The 19,454-nt window shown below is 37.7% G+C and overlaps 1 protein-coding gene across 1 annotated transcript; it reads right to left on the reverse strand.

Annotated features, from left to right (window-relative positions):
• Nucleotides 1–7,601: 7,601 nt before the first annotated feature.
• Nucleotides 7,602–9,425, reverse strand: LOC113306339 (F-box protein At1g60400-like). The gene is made up of 4 exons (XM_026555286.1): nt 9,099–9,425; nt 8,412–8,474; nt 8,135–8,290; nt 7,602–7,986 (listed from the first exon to the last, which is right to left on the reverse strand). Exons 1-4 carry the CDS (start codon nt 9,423–9,425, stop codon nt 7,666–7,668), a joined length of 867 nt encoding a protein of 288 aa, XP_026411071.1. The 3' UTR covers nt 7,602–7,665.
• Nucleotides 9,426–19,454: the final 10,029 nt, after the last annotated feature.

Genomic DNA, 19,454 nt, shown 5'->3' on the forward strand with positions numbered 1-19,454 from the left:
CAAAACCCTAGGCTAGCATGCTCCATGAATTGAAATGACAATTGTTTAACAAAAACCATTTTATCAATTTATTTATCTAGGAAAATAATCATATAATAATTGCATAAATTAGATATTACCACTTTTCATTGGTGAAATAGCTTCCTCCTTCTCCCCAGAGGATGGGTTTAGCTCATCATTGTGTAAACACGCTCAAAATATTTGTTCATTGCTTCAAAAATTGTTTACAAAGTTGAAAACGGAGAGAAAATAATAAAAAACGGGTTTGCAACAGTTATAAGTGTTACAAACTGAAAAGAACGATAGAACATAGTATTGTCATTGATTCTCGACCCTCGCATGTGTGTCGTTTCCACTGTTGAGAAACGACTGTTGTTGCGCGCCTAATGTTCTTGGTGTTCTGCACAGCAGCAGAAATGGTGATTCTTCTGCAACTCGACTTTTACAGCTCTCTAATCTCCCCAAAACTCTCCGTAACCCTCTATGACTCCTCGGGATCCTTTTTATACCCAGCAGCACCATCGAATCTCGTAGTTTCTCAAGAATAATCCTCTTTTACTCCCTTGTGAAATATTTCCTTCTTTTTTCTGCACGCATCTGCTGGTGATTCCCATGCATCAGAAACTCTTCAAACACGTGCCATACACATCCTAGAATGAGTAGAACTCTTGCAGGGAATAAATATCCACGTAACTTCCATAAAACAACTCGAGAAAATCCCGAGAATATTGCCTTCTCTGTTTTGAATAATGACCGAGAATATGAAGATTTTGGTTCCTTTTTTAGCTCTCAAACACGTCAACTGTTTCCATTCTTTCCAAACCTGATGGATGCAAATCCTGCGTGAAATATCTTCTCCCAATTGCCAGAAATACCACCAACCAACCCCGAGTATCTCTCTTCCATGTTTAATCCAAAACCCGATTATTCAACCCAGATTTCTCGAATCCAACGAAAACAGCGATTGAAGTTAATCCAAATCAAAAACAACGATTGAATATCTTCAAAAATGGCCCAAAACTCGAACCCTAATCTGGTAGTAAACTGTGCATTTTTCACGCCAAAAACCAGAATTTAAAAGGTAGGGGATGACCTCCCCCTAACAGATATGGGGTGCGAATAGCAGGTGGCGCTATGGGGGTTCAAATAGCAGGTAGTGTGCCCCTTAATAATTGGGTGCTGAGAATGAATTTGGACTATGCATAACCCTGGGTGCCCCTTAGCCAAATCTGGTGTCCGTATAGCAAATGTCCTCCGGGGTCCAAATAACACTTTTTGAGCAACTTTTTCCACACAAGTGTATTTCTCCAAAAACACCTACACAAACATAAAAACACCATAATAAGTACGAAATCGAGTACCAACAATACAGAACATTGAGGACAAATTAGACACAAAAATGTGTCTATCAAAGCTCAGTGGAGCTTTGATACCCAAGGCCTCACCGGCGTTAATGGGCAGCGTATTCAACTCACAGAAACCATCATGAACTTTAAAGTATGCTCAAAAGAGTAACCAATATTTTTCGAACGACTTTCCTAATAAGCTCGTTACCCTATCGCTCTCGTTCTAGTCCAAATTTTAAGGCTTAGGTTCGCGTAGGTTACATGTTCCTAAGGCGGGAAAGAAGAAAACGGTGATGAAATCCGAGTCCTTATCTTGATTTGGCCAGGCCTTGCCCTTTACTAGAAAATTAAATCCGATTTCAGGTCCTCAACATATATGCATACGAAATCATCCGGTAAACCCGCTGACAGGGGATTCGCGGGTGTTTAGGATTCTTACCTCCCGTTCCAGATGGGGGATGAACCGTTGAAGTCGACTCGGGCCACGACTCCTATGTCATGTACAAACCCGAGGGGCCGAGGCGATATCGTAATCGTCGTCCTTCTCTGCAAACAGTTTATTTAAAACTACCCTTCCGTAGGGTTTTAAAAATAAAGTCCAATATTCAATGTCCAAAAGAAAAGAAGAAAAAAAAAAGTCCAAAAATAAAAATATTACAAAAATAAAAACCTTAATTACAGATACTAAAAAAAAAAAAAAAATTATTCACAAAATATTCTTCTTCACTCCTTTTGGATTTCTCTTTTGTTTCCTTTTTGAGCTTTTCCTTTCCTTTCAACACTTTCTCTTTTATTTAGCTTAGCTCCAAATCTGAAAGCAAACAAAAATACCAAAACGCGTAAAAAAGAACAAATAAAATAAAACCTAAAAACAAATCTATAAACAAATCCGCGTCGGCGGCGCCAAAAATTGATCGAATTTTGAATAGTGGTAAATAAGGTTGTTGTTCACTCGGACTTTGTTGAGATTGATTCTAGGCTTAAATATGAAAATACTAAAAATAAGAAAATATATACAAAATATGTCACAGGATGAAGAACTTATTGGGACTCAGGATTTCACTGTTTTTCATATTCAAGTGGTTCAAAAATTAACCCTAGGCAATTATAGCTCAAAATAAAAGAGATATTAACTCTATTCTTTGCCAAAGTAGATTTCATAGAACATTGATTGTAAGTTCTGAGCATGACGCATCAAAAGTAATCAAAACTAAGCATGCGACATCAAACAAAATAACAAATAATTAATTGAAACCATAAAACAGTTAAATTCTATGCACATAGTTATAAAAGAATTAATTTAATTACCAGATGGGTGAAAAACAGCTTCCTCCATCGTCCCAGTGATGGGTTTAGCTTCTCATGATGCAAACACATTCAAAAAGATAATTCATTGCTCAAAAGGTGCTTACAAGGATGATAATATGGGAGAAAATAATTAAAAACCGGGTTTGTAGCAGTTATAAGTGTTACAAACCAGCTGTTACAGAGAACGATATATGTGAACTGTCACTGATGCTGTAACATACGACCCTCACCCCTCTGTCGTTGTCACTGTTGATAAACGACTGTCTCTGTGCGTCTAAAGTTCTTCGTGTTCTTCAGTGCACCAACAGAAAATTTTTTTCCTGCAACTTGATTTTCAGCTCTGTTGAAGCTCTAAACTGCTCCCCAAACTCTCCATCCCTTGTACGCCTCCCATACTTCTCTTTTATACCCAACATGACAAAGAAATCATGCGTAATAACTCTCATCAATTCTCTTTCCTTACTTGTAGCAGCACGAGAATAATTTCGATTTTCTCTCTTTTTTATCTCTTCCACTCGCCTTCATGTACTCTGTGCACTCTCATCATCCTCAAACACGCTCCATAAGAAGTTTAGCATGCCTCAAACTCATGCAAACCTTCAACAGATGAAGTAAAAATCTCGAGAATATCTCGAAGAACAAATGTGCCCTGTTTTCTTCCACATCACACCACACTCCTAATTTCTCGAAATTAAAGCTCTTACCATCTCTGTTTCGATTAAACATGCTGGTATCAACTAATTGGAACGAGAAAATCTCCCCAAATCTTCTCGACTTTAATGAAGAAAATACTCCCATACACGTACTCCCTGTTTTCTCCCACGCGTGATTGTAGCTAAATTTAATCGATTCTGACGACATTACCTACCATGTTTAGTCAAAGCAGGATATTTGATGCCAATTCCAGCTATTTAATCTCCTTCAAACTCGTCGAAATCTTCACTGTAAGCTCTCGAGTTTTCAAGAACCAAATCCCGCCAAAATATAATTCAAATGGATAAGATGACCTCCCCCTATCATGTACAGGTGTGCGAATAGCAGGTGGATTCTTGGGGTGCAAATATCATCTAGTGTGCCCCTTAGTCATTGGAGTGCCCCATAGTAATAGGTTACCCCATATCCAAAACAGCGAGTCCGAATAACATGTGCCCTCCGGGTGCCTTTAGAAACTTTTCGAGACGAATTTTTTCAAAAATATTTATTTCCAAAAAATACCTACAAACACACAAAACACCATAATAAGTACAAAATCGAGTACCAACAATACAGAAAATTAAGGACAAAGTAGACACAAAAATGTGTCTATCAAGCATGTACTAATTTTGAAATATGAAAAGAAAAAGAATTTATACATCATGTTCATATAAATAAACAATGAAAAACATGAAAGGATATAGATATTATGTATTACAATAACAATAACAATAACAAATACGCTGCAATACATCATAAGTATGGTAAACATGAATTTCAAAGAGAAATCTGATAATGTTGGAGGGATGGCCCAAGATTTAATAATCTACCATTTTGAATGGTCGTCTTCTTCATTAAGATCAAAATGTCTGAAAAGGTAGTAATATGTGCAAAACATCATTATCATAATCAATTTCTGTAGCCATTAATCAACATGTAGAAGTAGAATCACGTCATGCCGAAGTAGATTCCACTTTATGATGGATTTGAGATTATTAATGCTATCGATTTAAGCACCATGAAGGTTATGAAAATCTTCTTTAAAAGCATATAAGAGGAAATTTATTTGGCATATAAAAACCATTACAGACGAAAACAAAAAACTTGTCAAGAAAGCCTAAAATTGTTTTTCAAGACGATTGTTTTATTTAATAGTAGTATACTGCATGTGCTATGCACGTGCCTCCCCTTGTACCCATTGCACGCATAAAAGTTCAAAAATCAGTATTTCCTTGATGAGACTCTGTCAGTTGACCCGCTCTATTCTTACTTCTTAGTCTCTAACTCTCTATTTTATTTTGTCTTTTACCGTTTTAACCTCATTTAATTTTTAGAACATCTTGGACAAAGCTATAAAATAAAGGGTAAAATTGGGTTTTGAAATTTTACAGCTTCATTCACTGTTCACTTAATGTAGCAATTAGAGTTCCCTTTATATATAGTAATAAATTACATAGATAATTACTGGTTATCCATATTTAACCAGAAGATCTGAAAAATCAGATCAAATCTGGTAGATTTGAAATGCAAATGGAAGAGATTTGGTAAGATTTAGAAAGCTCGAAGATGAGTTTTACAGAACGAAGAATAAGCAGTTAAGAATAGATAGCTAAACAAAACACGGATTTGTGGACAAACTTAATTGACAAGCCAATCGGATCGGCAAATATGGTTCTCCACGATGGAAAAATCCATAAAGCGAAAGACGGTTAGCTTCACGACGGTTAACAGTTATATCCCAAAACATATATAACTCACTTTATTATATTCTCAGTTTCTCATACCCTTCTTACATAAATCAATTTTCACTATTTCTGCTCTCTTTTTTTTAATTCGTCAGATTTAACTTATTTTTTGATTAATAGTTTATAATTTTGATTTTTCCGATGAGAAGATGAAAATGAGTTTAGCTCGGTATAACGAAGAGCAACAATTGGATGATAAGTTGGATGAGGATAAACAGTAAAGGAACACTATGTCGGAGTTAAAACATGCAGGATCCATACCCGCAATTAATGATCCAAGACAAGTATTCACAAGAAGATGGACGTTTCGAGGCCGGGAATTTGACCACAAGAAGTTGATGCATAATTATTTCCTTCTTGGATGTGTGTACTATATATGATCAAGATCTCCAGCATCTATTAGAGCATAGCTCGGTTGAACCCACCAAGCGTTGGTATGTCAAGTTTGGTTGTCATATTTTAGTGAACAAAAACTCATTTAAAGAGTCGCTTGATTATATACTAGAGTCAACTTCGTATAGGTTAGCTTGAAAGTATTAGGATATGAGACATTACAAGTATTACGTGAAGACTTGAAGAATGTGAAGAAGTAAGGAGCTACAACGACGACATCGTCCTTCCACTTGAGGTTAATAATATTTGACTTGAATTGTTTCATTCCCTAACGTATCTTTAAAGTCGTGCATATTGAAAACAAAAATGCGAAGCTATGAAAGATTATACTCTAATTAGACGTAGTATTAAGGAATACAATACGAAGTTAACGCTTATCTTTTGAACTTCGTATATAAGACATCGACATAATCGTTTGAATGGTATTGTGATTATGTATGGGTATGAGGTGAAGGTTTTTAACTTTATATTTAGAAAATAAAGATTAGTAGTGTGCATTTACTAATTGGATATTTTCTTAGAGATTCCGGTCAATATTTGGACAAAGCAATTTCAGGAATTACGGAAACCGAATTTGGAAATATATTGCATATCTTGAGAATATTTTCGGTTTTGGAAATTCCTTGGTGTCCAAACTTCCTTGGTCTATAAATATCAAAGTTTGCATTTCGATCAAACTAATCCTCAGAGCCAGCAAAACTACCTAGTTGTGTTGTTACTGGTAGAGCCGCCTATTCGGAGAGGAAAGTAACCTAATTAGGCGAAATCTCTTACGACCGCTCGGTTTAAAGACTTCTTTGGGATTGAGAAGCTCTATTAGTACTGTTGGTGGGAAACTAGATAATTACGGTTTATTATTATTTTTCGATTGATTTGATTGACTAACGGTTGTTGGACTTTGATTGCACCTAGTTTGTTTATGCTTGAGAATCTTCTCTTCTGATATAAGATTCACTCAAACTAGATCGAAGTTTCGACGAGGATCTTTAAACTGTTTGTAGATCTAAAGACGTCTTGTGATAATCCATTGTTAACAGACTTCGTTCTGTGCATGGTTGATCACAAGAGATTCAAGTTGATTGTGTGCAGGTGTTTATTAAAGATCTAAGAAGATTTGAATACGAAGAAGATTTCTGATTTGGGTTCATAATCTTTGGTGTGCACAATACTTGTTTCGGGTAAAGAGGATCCAACTATAATCGGTTTATCCTTGTGGTAGATTGGATTGATTAGTTGAGTAGATCGGCATCAATAAAATTCTTTGTGATTCAAAGTATTGATTGCAAAATCTTGACAATTACTTTGGGTAGTTGTTATTAGATAGATCTAAGGACCTGGCAAAGGAGTTTATTGGGATAAATGGAAGAGCCTTTTGTCGAACTCATATCACTTGGTTGAAAAGAGTTATTACCGAACATATTTGTTGTTCCTTTATAGTTTGGAATACGAACCAAAGAAATTGTTCCAATTACGTATTACAAGTCGGAGGCGTGGGAATACAGACGGAACTAGGTGAACTATAGGTTTAGTTGCTTGGTCTCAACTATACGAAGTTAGTTTGATTTTGTTTAGCGGCTTAATCCTGAGAGTATTCAATTCTGGACAAGGTCCCGGGATTTTTTTGCATTTGCAGTTTCCTCGTTAACAAAATCTTGCTGTGCCATTTACTTTTAATTTCCGCATTATAATTGTCTTATTATAATTAAAGTAAATTGCACTTTGTACGTTAACATGGCACTTGATATTAGCAATTGGTTCAAAACACTACTTAGCAGGTCGTAAAACTTAAGAATGCATCCCAACTTGTTGATGCTGGTTTCTTCAACACTTACAATGTGGTTTTTCTGATCTTGCTTGTAAGTTGTAAACAGACTGTTCTACTCTTGCTTGTAGCTCGTAAGCAGGAAGTTGCCACAATGGAAGTAAAGAATAAGATTTTATTTAGGTGCCAGAATTGTGACTGTTGCATAGTTTTTGAGGAGTCTAAATCAAGGCAGAATAGAGAAGTCTAAATCAAGGCAGATAGGCTGAAAATCTAGAGCACAGATCTAAAATAATGAATTCAACACGTGCAAGTTTCCCAAAATGTGCATCTAATTAAGACTTGCCAAGGCATATTCCTAATCTTAACCTCAAAACAGTGAAGTTCAATACTCAAAATGTAAGAAAAAGAAAATAGATTAGGGACTTGAAAACGTAACCATGCAATCAGCTGAAGCCCATGAAAATGGCAGTAACTGCTCCAGAATTTTATGATTGGCATCTTCTATTTCTTCAGCAGTAGGTTTCTTCTTGTTCATATATACCAAACGATGTGATGAACTTCCAAGAGTAATCAAATGAAGAACTCTAGCATTCTCCAGAAATAATTTCACCACTTCTATCTCCCCTGGGTGCCCATAGAAACTCCGAATTTCAATGGACTTGAGGCATAACAACAAACAACGAGGCACTATATTTAACGACAATGCATCCTCACCGACTTTATCATACGCGAAGAGCTGAAGTGCAGGTTGTGGGTTCACATCAGAAAAGATTAATTAGATTAGCAACAACCCAAATTTATTGTGATGCAAATTTAAAAGCTACTTTTCTTTCTTGCTGCTAATTGAACAACATTACAATAATCATAAGTTGGTATATCCATACCTGAAGGAAGACGGGTAATGTTAAATTTGGCGAAAACTGTGGAATTGTGTCGAATAATGATTTGATTTGCCCATAATACATAATATCCACTTCAAAACTGACCAAATTACGGAACATATGGAAGCTTCTAGGGAGAACGCTTGAGTCGTCAAGAATCTAATCAACAAAGCATACAACGTACATGTATCATTGCACAATAACATCCCACAACCATAAGAAAACAAATTTACAGAAATATAGTCATATCACAAACAATCTAATAAGCAACCCGACATACCTTAGGATAAAAGTAGGTATGCGATACCATTAGGCGCTTTACATGAGACACCTTCTCAACAAACTTATGCAAAGAATCAGATCTGCTTTTAGTATAACCCTATGCAAAATTATATCGAATACCAGCTTCAACCAAACACGGAAAGCTATCAACAATGAATTCCTCCGGAAGATAATAAAACCACATAAGGGACAATAAATTCGGTGTATCAAACTTAACCTTAACATTCTCTATACATTTTCTTCCACAAAATGTTATGCCAAAAAACTTAAGGCGAGGTAATGCAAAACACAGGACATCTAAACCCTTCTAACTAACCTTACTCATATGCAAATCTTCATGCACAGGGCAATTAGAAAAAACCTGCACTGCCAATCTCTCATCCTTGAATTCAATAAACGAAAGCCGAAGTTTCTTAAGTCTTTGAAAAGAGATTGGTGATAATGGTGATTTATCTATAACCTGTTTGTTCTCAAACTGCAAATCTAACACAGTCAATGACTCACAATAGAACAGTTCTAATGGAATCACTCCAGGCCCTGAGCACTTAATGGAAAGAATGAGCTCTTTGACAGCATGCATGACAATCGAAATGATCCATTTCTTTACACGGTCTTGATCAAAGTACTTACTGTCAGTTTTGAGACAAAATTTCTTTATATGAGCCAAGTTATCGAGAAATAATACCTTATCCAGAAAATGCATGAACCTATTAGTCTCTGATAAATCTACTGGAGGTGAATCTTCGATCACTCGGTATTCTTGCTCCGAACCATCTGTATCAGAATCGGCTTCTTCTTCTTCTTCCTTGCGATCTTCAAGTGTAGTAGTAGCAGTAGGAGGAGATCGCCATTCTGTAAACTCAAGAACGGGAAGAGATAACCAGCGATTGTTCCATCTTTTAGATAAAATTGTAGTTGAAGCAGCACGTTTGATTGGAAGAAATGAGAGAATGTGATGAGTAAGGGATTCAGGTAATTCACTAATCCTATCAGTTCCGGCTATTACACCCATCTTAATTTTGTTTCTGATAAATCGAAGCAAAATGAAATACTTTATATATTACGGGTTTTTAGGGTTTGAAGGAGAGAGGGAGGAGAGGAAAATGTGGAGTTCGAGTCCGATAAGTACAGGGTATTTTCTCTTTGTTACCATAATTTGACAAGCAGTTCCTCTAATTGTGATAGGCTCGTATGGTAGCATGTACTAATTTTGAGACATGAAAAGAAAAAGAATTTATACATCATGTTCATATAAATAAACAATGAAAAACATGAAAGGAATATAGATATTATGTATTACAATAACAAATACGCTGCAATACATCATAAGTAGTATGGTAAACATGAATTTCAAAGGAAAATATGATAATGCTGGAGGGATGGTCCAAAATTTAATAATCTACCATTTTGAATGCTCGTCTTCTTCATTAAGATCAAAATGTCTGAAAAGGTAGTAATGTGTGCAAAACATCATTATCAGAATCAATTTCTATAGCCATTAATCAGCATGTAGTAGTAGAATCACGTCATGCCGAAGTAGATTCCACTTTATGATGGATTTGAGATTATTAATGCTATCGATTTAAGCACCATGAAGGCTATGAAAATCTTCTTTAAAAACGTACAAGAGGAAATTTATTTGGCATATAAAAATCATTACAGACGAAAACAAAAAACTTGCTAAGAAAACCTAGAATTGTTTTTCAAGACGATTGTTTTATTTAATACTAGTATACTGCACGTGCTATGCACGTGCCTCCCCTTGTACCTACTGCACGCATAAAAGTTCAAAAATCAGTATTGCCTTGATGAGACTCTGTCAGTGTGACCGCTCGATTCTTACTTCTTAGTCTCTAACTCTCTATTTTCTTTTGTCTTTTACCGTTTTAACCTCATTTAATTTTTAAAACATTTTGGACAAAGCTATAAAATGAAGGGTAAAATTAGGTTTTGAAATTTTACAGCTTCATTCACTGTTCACTTACTGTAGCAATTAGAGTTCCCTTTATATATAGTAATAGATTACATAGATAATTACTGGTTATCCATATTTAACCAGAAGATCTGAAAAATCAGATCAAATCTGGACCTGACAAAGGAGTTTATTGGGATAAATGGAAGAGCCTTTTGTCGAACTCATATCACTTGGTTGAAAAGAGTTATTACCGAACATATTTGTTGTTCCTTTATAGTTTGGAATACGAACCAAAGAAATTGTTCCAAGTACGTATTACAAGTCGGAGGCGTGGGAATACAGACGGAACTAGGTGAACTATAGGTTTAGTTGCTTGGTCTCAACTATACGAAGTTAGTTTGATTTTGTTTAGCGGCTTAATCCTGAGAGTATTCAATTCTGGACAAGGTCCCGGAATTTTTTTGCATTTGCAGTTTCCTCGTTAACAAAATCTTGCTGTGCCATTTACTTTTAATTTTATAATTGTCTTATTATAATTAAAGTAAATTGCACTTTGTACGTTAACATGGTACTTGATATTAGCAATTGGTTCAAAACACTACTTAACAGGTCTTAATATTTAAGAATGCATCCCAACTTGTTGATGCTGGTTTCTTCAACACTTACAATGTGGTTTTTCTGATCTTGCTTGTAAGTTGTAAAGCCAATTCCGTTTTGCTAAATTCCGACATCCGATAATCCTAGGGGTAACTAGTAATTTTTAACCCTTAGGAGAAACATGTCGACTATCGGAAATTATATTATCAGAAATTATCGGGATTTATCGTAATTTATTGGAAATTATCGAATTTCTAACCGAATTAGTAATTTCAAACATTTCCTTTTCCATTTTTTTTGTATTTTCATTTTTTTTATATTCTTACAAACTATCGTAAATTCCGATAAGTTAACCTATCGGAATCGGATTCAAATTTTCAAATTTCATCGAATGTTATCGGATTTCGGAAATCCTATAACAGTTAGCCTATCGGAATCGGAATGGTGAGAATCTGATGGAATTTAATCCGTTGACAGCCCTACGTATGGGTAAACAACAACATATGCAAATAACTCATTGTTTTGCGAAATAGCTATCAGTCAATTTGGTCCAAGGTTTCAACGAATACTTGATAACAAAGATATTAGAAAAATACTAGAGAAAAACAATGAAAGGAGATTTTATCTTGATTGCAGGCATTGGGTGTGGCATTGTAACACCCCGTGTTTTTAGCATAGCGCATGCTAAAAGATGCGCCATGGCATGAGATGAAGCTTCATCCAAAGCTTCTATTGCGTAGGAAAAGGAAGATTGTCCCTTGTCCAATGCGATGATAATGTTCGACCAACATGGTTGGATATCGGGTTGCCAGTGGACAACCAACATGGCCAGACACCGAGCTGGTAATGTACAACCAACATGGCTGGACGTCGGGTTGGCAGTGAACAACCAACATGGCTGGACATCACAGCCAACTTGGCCGGGTATATGGCAACGACCATGAATAGTAAAAGTGAGGAGTTGTTGAATGATTTTTCCTCCCCTAATCAAAGTTATAAAAATGTTAACTTAACATATATAGGGAAGGGTACTTGGTTGAAGGTGCATATACGTACTATGCACCAAGTGAGATAGCCTTAGAGATGTACAGCCATCACGGATGGACATTGGAGTGGCCTATGGGCCAAAGATGGGGTACAACCATCACGGCCCTTCACGGGGACCTGGCACAGAAAATGTTCAGCCGTCATGGCCGGACGTTTAAACTGGACTGAGAGCCAGAACTGAATGTACAACCATTACGGTCGTACATTGCAGTTGGCCAGAATGCTAAGGTGCATCCATCATGGCCTAGGGAATTGATGAATGATTTTTTCTCCCCAAATTTGAGTTGTAAAAATGTTAAATTAACATATATAGGGAGGGGTAGTTGGTTGATGGTGCATATGTGGATTATGCACTAAGTAAGCTTCATAGCTTAGCCGACAGAGTATAAATGATGACTAAGGCTCGTTTATAGTTGCATAGCCTCGCGAAGAGGGCATTTGATGCTTAGGCATCGTTATGCCATATTGCGGACCAAACGTGCATCACTTGGATGCATTTTGACAGAACGACCTATACGGACTAGGCTATTACCTTTATTGCTTGGCCACGGCCTCGCAAACGAGTTGTTTTAAGTTTCTGTCCCTTCGAGGATGAACTACGATCTGTGATTGATCCCTTTAGAGTAGGGAAGGGTATGTAGGCATCCGCAATGAGTTGCAGCATTGCCGGTCCAGCACGTTGTCGCTCATATCATCTAATTGATGGATGATTGCGACATAATGGCCTCTCATATCATCTGGCTCGGTAGCTCGACGCAAGAGATGATTGTGGACATACATGATGAGGCTAGTTGCATTCCATTCCTTGGATGCTCATACTTCATATCAAGTCGTTTGACTTAGTCATGTACCAATGGTGCATTGGGCATGGCCTAGAAAGTAAGCTAGATCGATATACAAGTTAGCGGAGCTTGCATAAGCCTAAGGGAGATGGAATTAGGCCGTCAATGGACTATGTGCAATTCCAAGCATGCCTCATGCCTGGACAACACTCGGAAGCCAGTGATGCATGCAAGATGCATCGTCCATAACCTCTATGGCTTTGAACCCTTCGCAGAACAAGTGTAAGTTGGAACGGTGTGAGAGATAAGTTAGTTGCATCATGCTCCACGAGCATGCTTGCAAGGGCGAATGGACGAGCATTTTCCTAGCTTTAAGGCCCGGATCGTAGCTTCATCATGGCGCATCGGGGAAGTTACGGCCTGCAGGGTAACGCGCCAAAGGCGTAATTTTTCGGTCCGTCACAGTTGGTATCAGAGCAAATTCCGAGAAAAATATAGGGACTTGTGCGGAGTGGACTCGTCAAACGAGCACGGCTTCCTTCTAGGAAATAGAGTTGGAGAGTAGGCCAACTTTTGCGCGGAAAGAGTTTGTAACTGCTATGTCAGTTACTATGCGAATCGAGTTGAGATTGTACATGTGTTGTGAGTTTTCATGTCCTAAGTGGCACCCCACTTACGAGTGGATATCCGGAAGACCATCTGGGACTGTGGGTAGTCAATGGGACTGATCATCCCCACACGTTGGAAACTAGCCAATGGTGTGCGTTGTCAGGCCCAACTAGCATCCCACTAACGAGTGGAAACCTGGATGACCGTCAGGGACGGTGAGCAACTGGAAGTTGTTCCACACAGTACTGCGCAAAAACCTTGTCATTTTGATGACATCTTTCAATCTTGTGAACCTTAGGGATTCCTGAGTGTGTAGTATGGGATGCACATTTAGGATACCTTGTTGAGATATCCTTTTGGCACTGGCCAATTGAGATTCTTGGTGACGTTGTGCACTCTTTTTTGATTCCTTAGTAGGCAGTATGGGATGTTTGCTCAGAAGGTCTAAATTGATGTTCACGACAACTTGAAGAAACCCGTGATTTCTGAGCATCTGGTATGGGACTTTTGCTCAGGAAATCCAAATCGAAGAGATTGTCCACAATAGTTTTGTTTTGAATTTCGAGGACGAAATTCTTTAAAGGGGTGAATAATGTAACACCCCGTGTTTTTAGCATGGCTCATGCTAAAAGATGCGCCATGGCATGAGATGAAGCTTCATCCAATGCTTCTGTTACGTAGGAAAAGGAACATTGGACCTTGGCCAATGCATCGATAATGTTCAGCCAACATGGCTGGACATCGGGTTGGCAGTGGACAGCCAACATGGTCGGACACCGAGCTGGTAATGTACAGCCAACATGGTTGTACATCGGGTTGGAAATGAACAACCAACATGGTTGGACATCGGTTGGCAACAGACAACCAACTTGGCCGGGTATATGGCAACGACCATGAATAGTAAAACTGGGGAGTTGATGAATGATTTTTCCTCCCCTAATCAAAGTTGTAAAAATGTTAAGTTAACATATATAGGTAAGGGTACTTGGTTGAAGGTGCATATACAGACCATGCACCAAGTGAGATAGCCCTAGAGATGTACAGCCATCACGGCTGGACATTGGAGTGGCATATGGGCCAAAGATGGAAGTACAACCATCACGGCCCTTCACGGGACCTGACACAAGAAATGTTCAGCCGTCATGGACGGACGTTTAAACTGGCCTGAGAGCCAGAACTGAATGTACATCCATTACGACCATACATCGCAGTTGTCCATAATGGTAAGGTGGATCCATCATGGCATGGGGAGTTGATGAATGATTTTTGCTCCCCCAATTTGAGTTGTAAAAATGTCAAATTAACATATATAGGGAGGGGTAGTTGGTTGATGGTGCATATGTGGACTATGCACTAAGTGAGCTTCATAGCTTAGCCGGAAGAGTATAAATGATGCCCAAGGATCGTTTATAGTTGTGTAGCCTCGCGAAGAGAGAATTTGATGCTTAGGCATCATTATGCCATATTGAGGACCAAACGTGCATCACTTGGATGCATTTTGACAGAACGACCTATATGGACTAGGCCATTACCTTTATTGCTTGGCCATGGCCTCGCAACCGAGTTGGTTTAAGTTTCCATCCCTTCTAGGATAAACTACTGTCTGTGATTGATCTTTTTAGAGTAGGGAAGGGTATGTAGGCAGCCGCAATAAGTTGCAGCATTGCCAGTCCAGCACGTTGTCGCTCATATCATCTAATTGAGGGATGATTGCGACATACTGTCCTCTCATATCATCTGGCTCGGTAACTCGACGCAAGAGATGATTGTGGCCATACCTGATGAGGCTAGTTGCATTCCATTCCTTGGATGCTCATACTTCCTATCAATTCGTTTGACTTAGGCATGTACCAATGGCGCATTGGGCATGTCCTAGAAAGTAAGATAGATCGATATGCAAGTTAGCGGAGCTTGCATAAGCCTAAGGGAGATGGAATTAGACCATCAATGTCATATGTGCAAGTCCAAGCATTCCTTATGCCTGGACAGCACTCGGAAGCCAATGATGCATGCAAGATGCATCGGACATAGCCTCTATGGCTTTGAACCCTTCACAGAACAAGGGTAAGTTTGAACGGTGTGGGAGCTAAGTTAGATGCATCATGCTCCACGAGAATGCTTACAAGGACGAATGGACGTGAATTTTCCTAGCTTTAAGGACCGTATCGTAACTTCATCATGGCGCATCGGGGAAGTTACGGCATGCAGGGCAACGCGCCAAAGGCGTAATTTTCTGGCCCGTCACAGGCATGGATGCCCAACCACTTCGGCCAATCAGTATAAGGTGTATCCAAAATAACTGTTATTTTGGAAGATGTTGCTACTTGTGATTTTTGGAAATGGCATGTTCATTTTGGATTCCGCTTTCACCAATAAGCAAGAATTTTTTGGAAAACTCACCTTTGTTTGAAGGCCTAAGGTATGAAATTTTTTCCAAAGTAAATTTCACAATTGACGGCCATAACTAGACCCCATGAACATTATTTGGTGGAGGAATCTATCCACAATGCCCAACCTAAGTTCAAGCCTACCGGCATCCCGACTAGGTTCGTAAGCTAATGTATGTTAACATAACTAGACCCCATGAATATTATTTTGTGGATGTTAAACGAGCATTTGAAATTATGAATAAGAAGTTCATTAACGTTTATGGGACATATCGTTTTTTTTTTCTTATCAGATTGAAATGTATACCGTTATGCTCACTGCATCATTTTTCATAACATGGTTGAGAAAATACAACATGATACTTCTTAGACTAGTTATATGGATGAAGATTTGAGGCCTAAAGTTGAACCATTATATGAGGTACTTGCAAAAAAATATGAGGTTGCAGATAATATAATTCAATTAAGACTAAAATACGTACATGAGGTTAAAAAATAATATGATTGAACATATTTGGGATGGGTTTTGATCCAAAGGAAGGTTGTTTCTCCACCTCCATGGTTTGGTCATCAACTTTCCGAGACATTAAAAATTTCTAAAATATTTTTTTCTCTCCAATTCTCTGATTATTATGATGATCTTGATAATTACCCAATTGAAAACCAAGCTTCAAATTCGTAATCACCATATTTATATCTGCATAATCCATCCTGTTCATAGTGATTGCTGGTAGAGAAGATAAAAATAGAGATTTTCATATAAACCCTAGCAATATAAGAAAAATCCTCCAATCTCAAATCTTCAGAAAATTTTTTTCATCATCTCTAGTTTCTTCAGAGAAGTAAGAGAGTCGGACAAAAAGGAAGAAAAATGAAAGAAAAAAATCAAAACCCTAAGGGTAAATTCCTATAAGAATAACTTAACCCCATTGTTTGGTAAACCACGTAGATACGCTACTCAATTTCTTCCTCCAAAGTCATAATACTCTTTCCATCCAATCAAAATTTTTTTCTCAATTTTTCTTAATTTCAATCACTTTTAATTTTCAACCATGATACTGATTTTTGGTTCATCTGAAGAAGATATGGAAATGGATGAAACATTATATGAAAAAGAGAAAAAAATGTATGTGGAGATTTTGTGTCAAAATGATGAAGAGGAAATTGAGGATAAAAGGCGGCAAAACTTTTTATTGCAATGACATTCAGGGATGATACCAAAGTCTTTAGAGCCGCAAGAAATTATGACTAGAAGATGGACGTGGCAAGATCGATACTTTTACCATGACAAGATGATGCATGATTATTTTAATCCTAGAAGTGTGTATTTCGATGCATGTTTTCAGCGTTGATTCCACATAGGTCGTAACTTGACTCAAATGATTATTGTTGAGCTTTGTCAGGTACAACCTTTATTTAATTATCAGTATGAGGCACGACATGTACGAGGATTTATTCCTGAAAAAAAGGTCATTGCAGCTCTCCGAATATTGTGTTATGGGTACCAGCACACCCGTATGGGAAAAATAAGCGAATTTAGGTATCTCAAAATAATTTTGCGGAATAATAGTCGAGCATTTTGGTTCCACTTTCTTACGGAAACCTACTCAGATAAATGTTGTTAGAATCACTGTCGAAAATATAGCTATGGGGTTTCCAGGAATTCTAGATAGTCTAAATTGCATGCACTGGAAGTGGGAAGCGTGTCCGGTTGAATGGGCAGGTCAATATAAGTGTCGATATTTAAAACCAACTGTAATATTGGAAGCTTCGGCTACTTATGACTGTTGAATTTGACATGTTTAATTCTGGGGTTCACAAAATGATATCAACATTTTTCATAAATCACCATTGTTTGAAGATCTTAAGTATGGGTTAACGCCACACTGTAATTTCATCATTAACAGACATGAAAATCTGTTTGACGAAAATCGCTTTGTCGAAAAATAGTTTGTGAACAACAACTATATAACGTCCTCTAAGAAAGTTTTAATGATTGAAATAAAGAGTTTAAAATCATGTAACCATGTTTGGATATAAACATAGGGTGTTAATCACATTAGTGTACAAGTCCAAAACCGGGAACCTGAAGTATGTGTACCCGTACTGGTGGTTACTGATGTCTGGGCAAGTATGCGTACCCATACGCATACTGGCAGAAAGTTCACATCCGTGAAAATCTGTTGGAGTTTGGAATGTGTTGAAGTATGCGCACCCGTACGCGTACTGGAGGAACCAAACTCAAGTTCGGCTACTCAAGTATGTGTACCCGTTTGCGTACTTGAGTGGGTTACTTTCTAAAATCGGTTGTGTACATGAACTTAAACATTTATATAATAAGGAATGCAATATTTGCAAACCGTGGCTATAATGTTCATGAATTGATTCGAGTGAATCAAACCGATTTTGTTTCGATTGTGTTCTTGTATACTTCTATGAGAATATAACAATTGAACGACTCTTTAACTAGTTTCATTTGAGTCATTTGAACTAGTTATGGATAAGATGAATATGGTTGATATGAGAGTTATCATATGGCTAACTTCGGTTGACCATTGTTGAACCAACATGGGTGTACACGTTTGGGTACGGTTCATAAACCTAAACGAGGGTACATTTCATTTGTGTGTAACAAGCTAAGTTCGATCCAACGGTTGAAAGATATTAGCTTGGTTGAATCAGGTTTTTCATCTAACGGTGAATATTGAATGCTTTGTTACCAAGGTAACTTGGATTGCAAACCCTGATTTGAAAACCATATAAAGGAGAACTCTAGCAACTGGGAAACCTAATCCCCACACTTCTGTGTGTTACTAGTTACATAAGCTAGACTCGATTCTTCTTTAACCTTAGGTTTTCCTAAACCTTGTAGTTTAACGATTTGAAGGACTTTATTGGGATTGTGAAGCCAGACCCAACTATTTCTCTTGTAGTTGTGTGTTCTGATCTTTCCCGATTCTATAGTTTGAGTATTATCTTCTCTAAGATTTGCTCGAGATTAATTTCTCCGATAGGCAAGATAAAACGTGATCACAAACATCTTCGTCTCATCATTTTTTATTCCATAATATCTACTTTTGCCATCATACGATTTAGATTATTGTGAGGTGATTGATAATACTAAGTTGTTCTTCGGGAATATAAGTCTAGTTTATCAATTGGTTCATGTTCACCTTGATTTATCAAAATACGGAACAAAAACTCTTGGGTATTTCTTTGGGAGACAGGTTTATTCAATCCTATAGATTTTTCTGTGTGAGACAGATTTGTTTATCAAGTCTTCGAATTTGGGTCGTAGAAACTCTTGGTTGTGGGTTAGATCAACTAAGGGAATCAAGAGCGTAGTATCCTGCTGGGATCAGAGACGTAAGTGTAGATGCGGAAAAACAATTTGCTGGTTTTTACGGAATTGAGGAGATGACCGTGCGGAGGAAACTCCTTGAACCGAGAAAATGCTCAACCTCACACAGATGCACTGTAAGAAGGGAGTGCTTTAAGTTCGAGAGATCAATCTGTATGACTCCGGCCTAAACCAAGACAATGGTCGTTCCAGAGTCAATTCGATCACAAGAGAGGATGGGTTGATCTGTATGAGGGAAGCTGAGAAATGTGTGAGATCAATGGTGATCGAGATTGTAGGTGTGTTGTGTATTCTGCGTAAGAAAGTTCTGAATGATTGAATTTTACCCAGTTGAGAGTGATTG

Source organism: Papaver somniferum, chromosome 8, assembly GCF_003573695.1.
Source record: "Papaver somniferum cultivar HN1 chromosome 8, ASM357369v1, whole genome shotgun sequence".
Taxonomy (NCBI): Eukaryota; Viridiplantae; Streptophyta; class Magnoliopsida; order Ranunculales; family Papaveraceae; genus Papaver; species Papaver somniferum.

Coding starts and splice junctions, on each gene's coding strand:
- LOC113306339 (XM_026555286.1), bottom strand. CDS start 9,425: ATGGGTGTAATAGCCGGAACTGATAGGATTAGTGAATTACCTGAATCC. Junction 8,475..9,098: donor TCATGCATTTTCTGGATAAG/GTATTATTTCTC, acceptor TCTTTGCATAAG/TTTGTTGAGAAGGTGTCTCA. Junction 8,291..8,411: donor ATACCTACTTTTATCCTAAG/GTATGTCGGGTT, acceptor TTTGTTGATTAG/ATTCTTGACGACTCAAGCGT.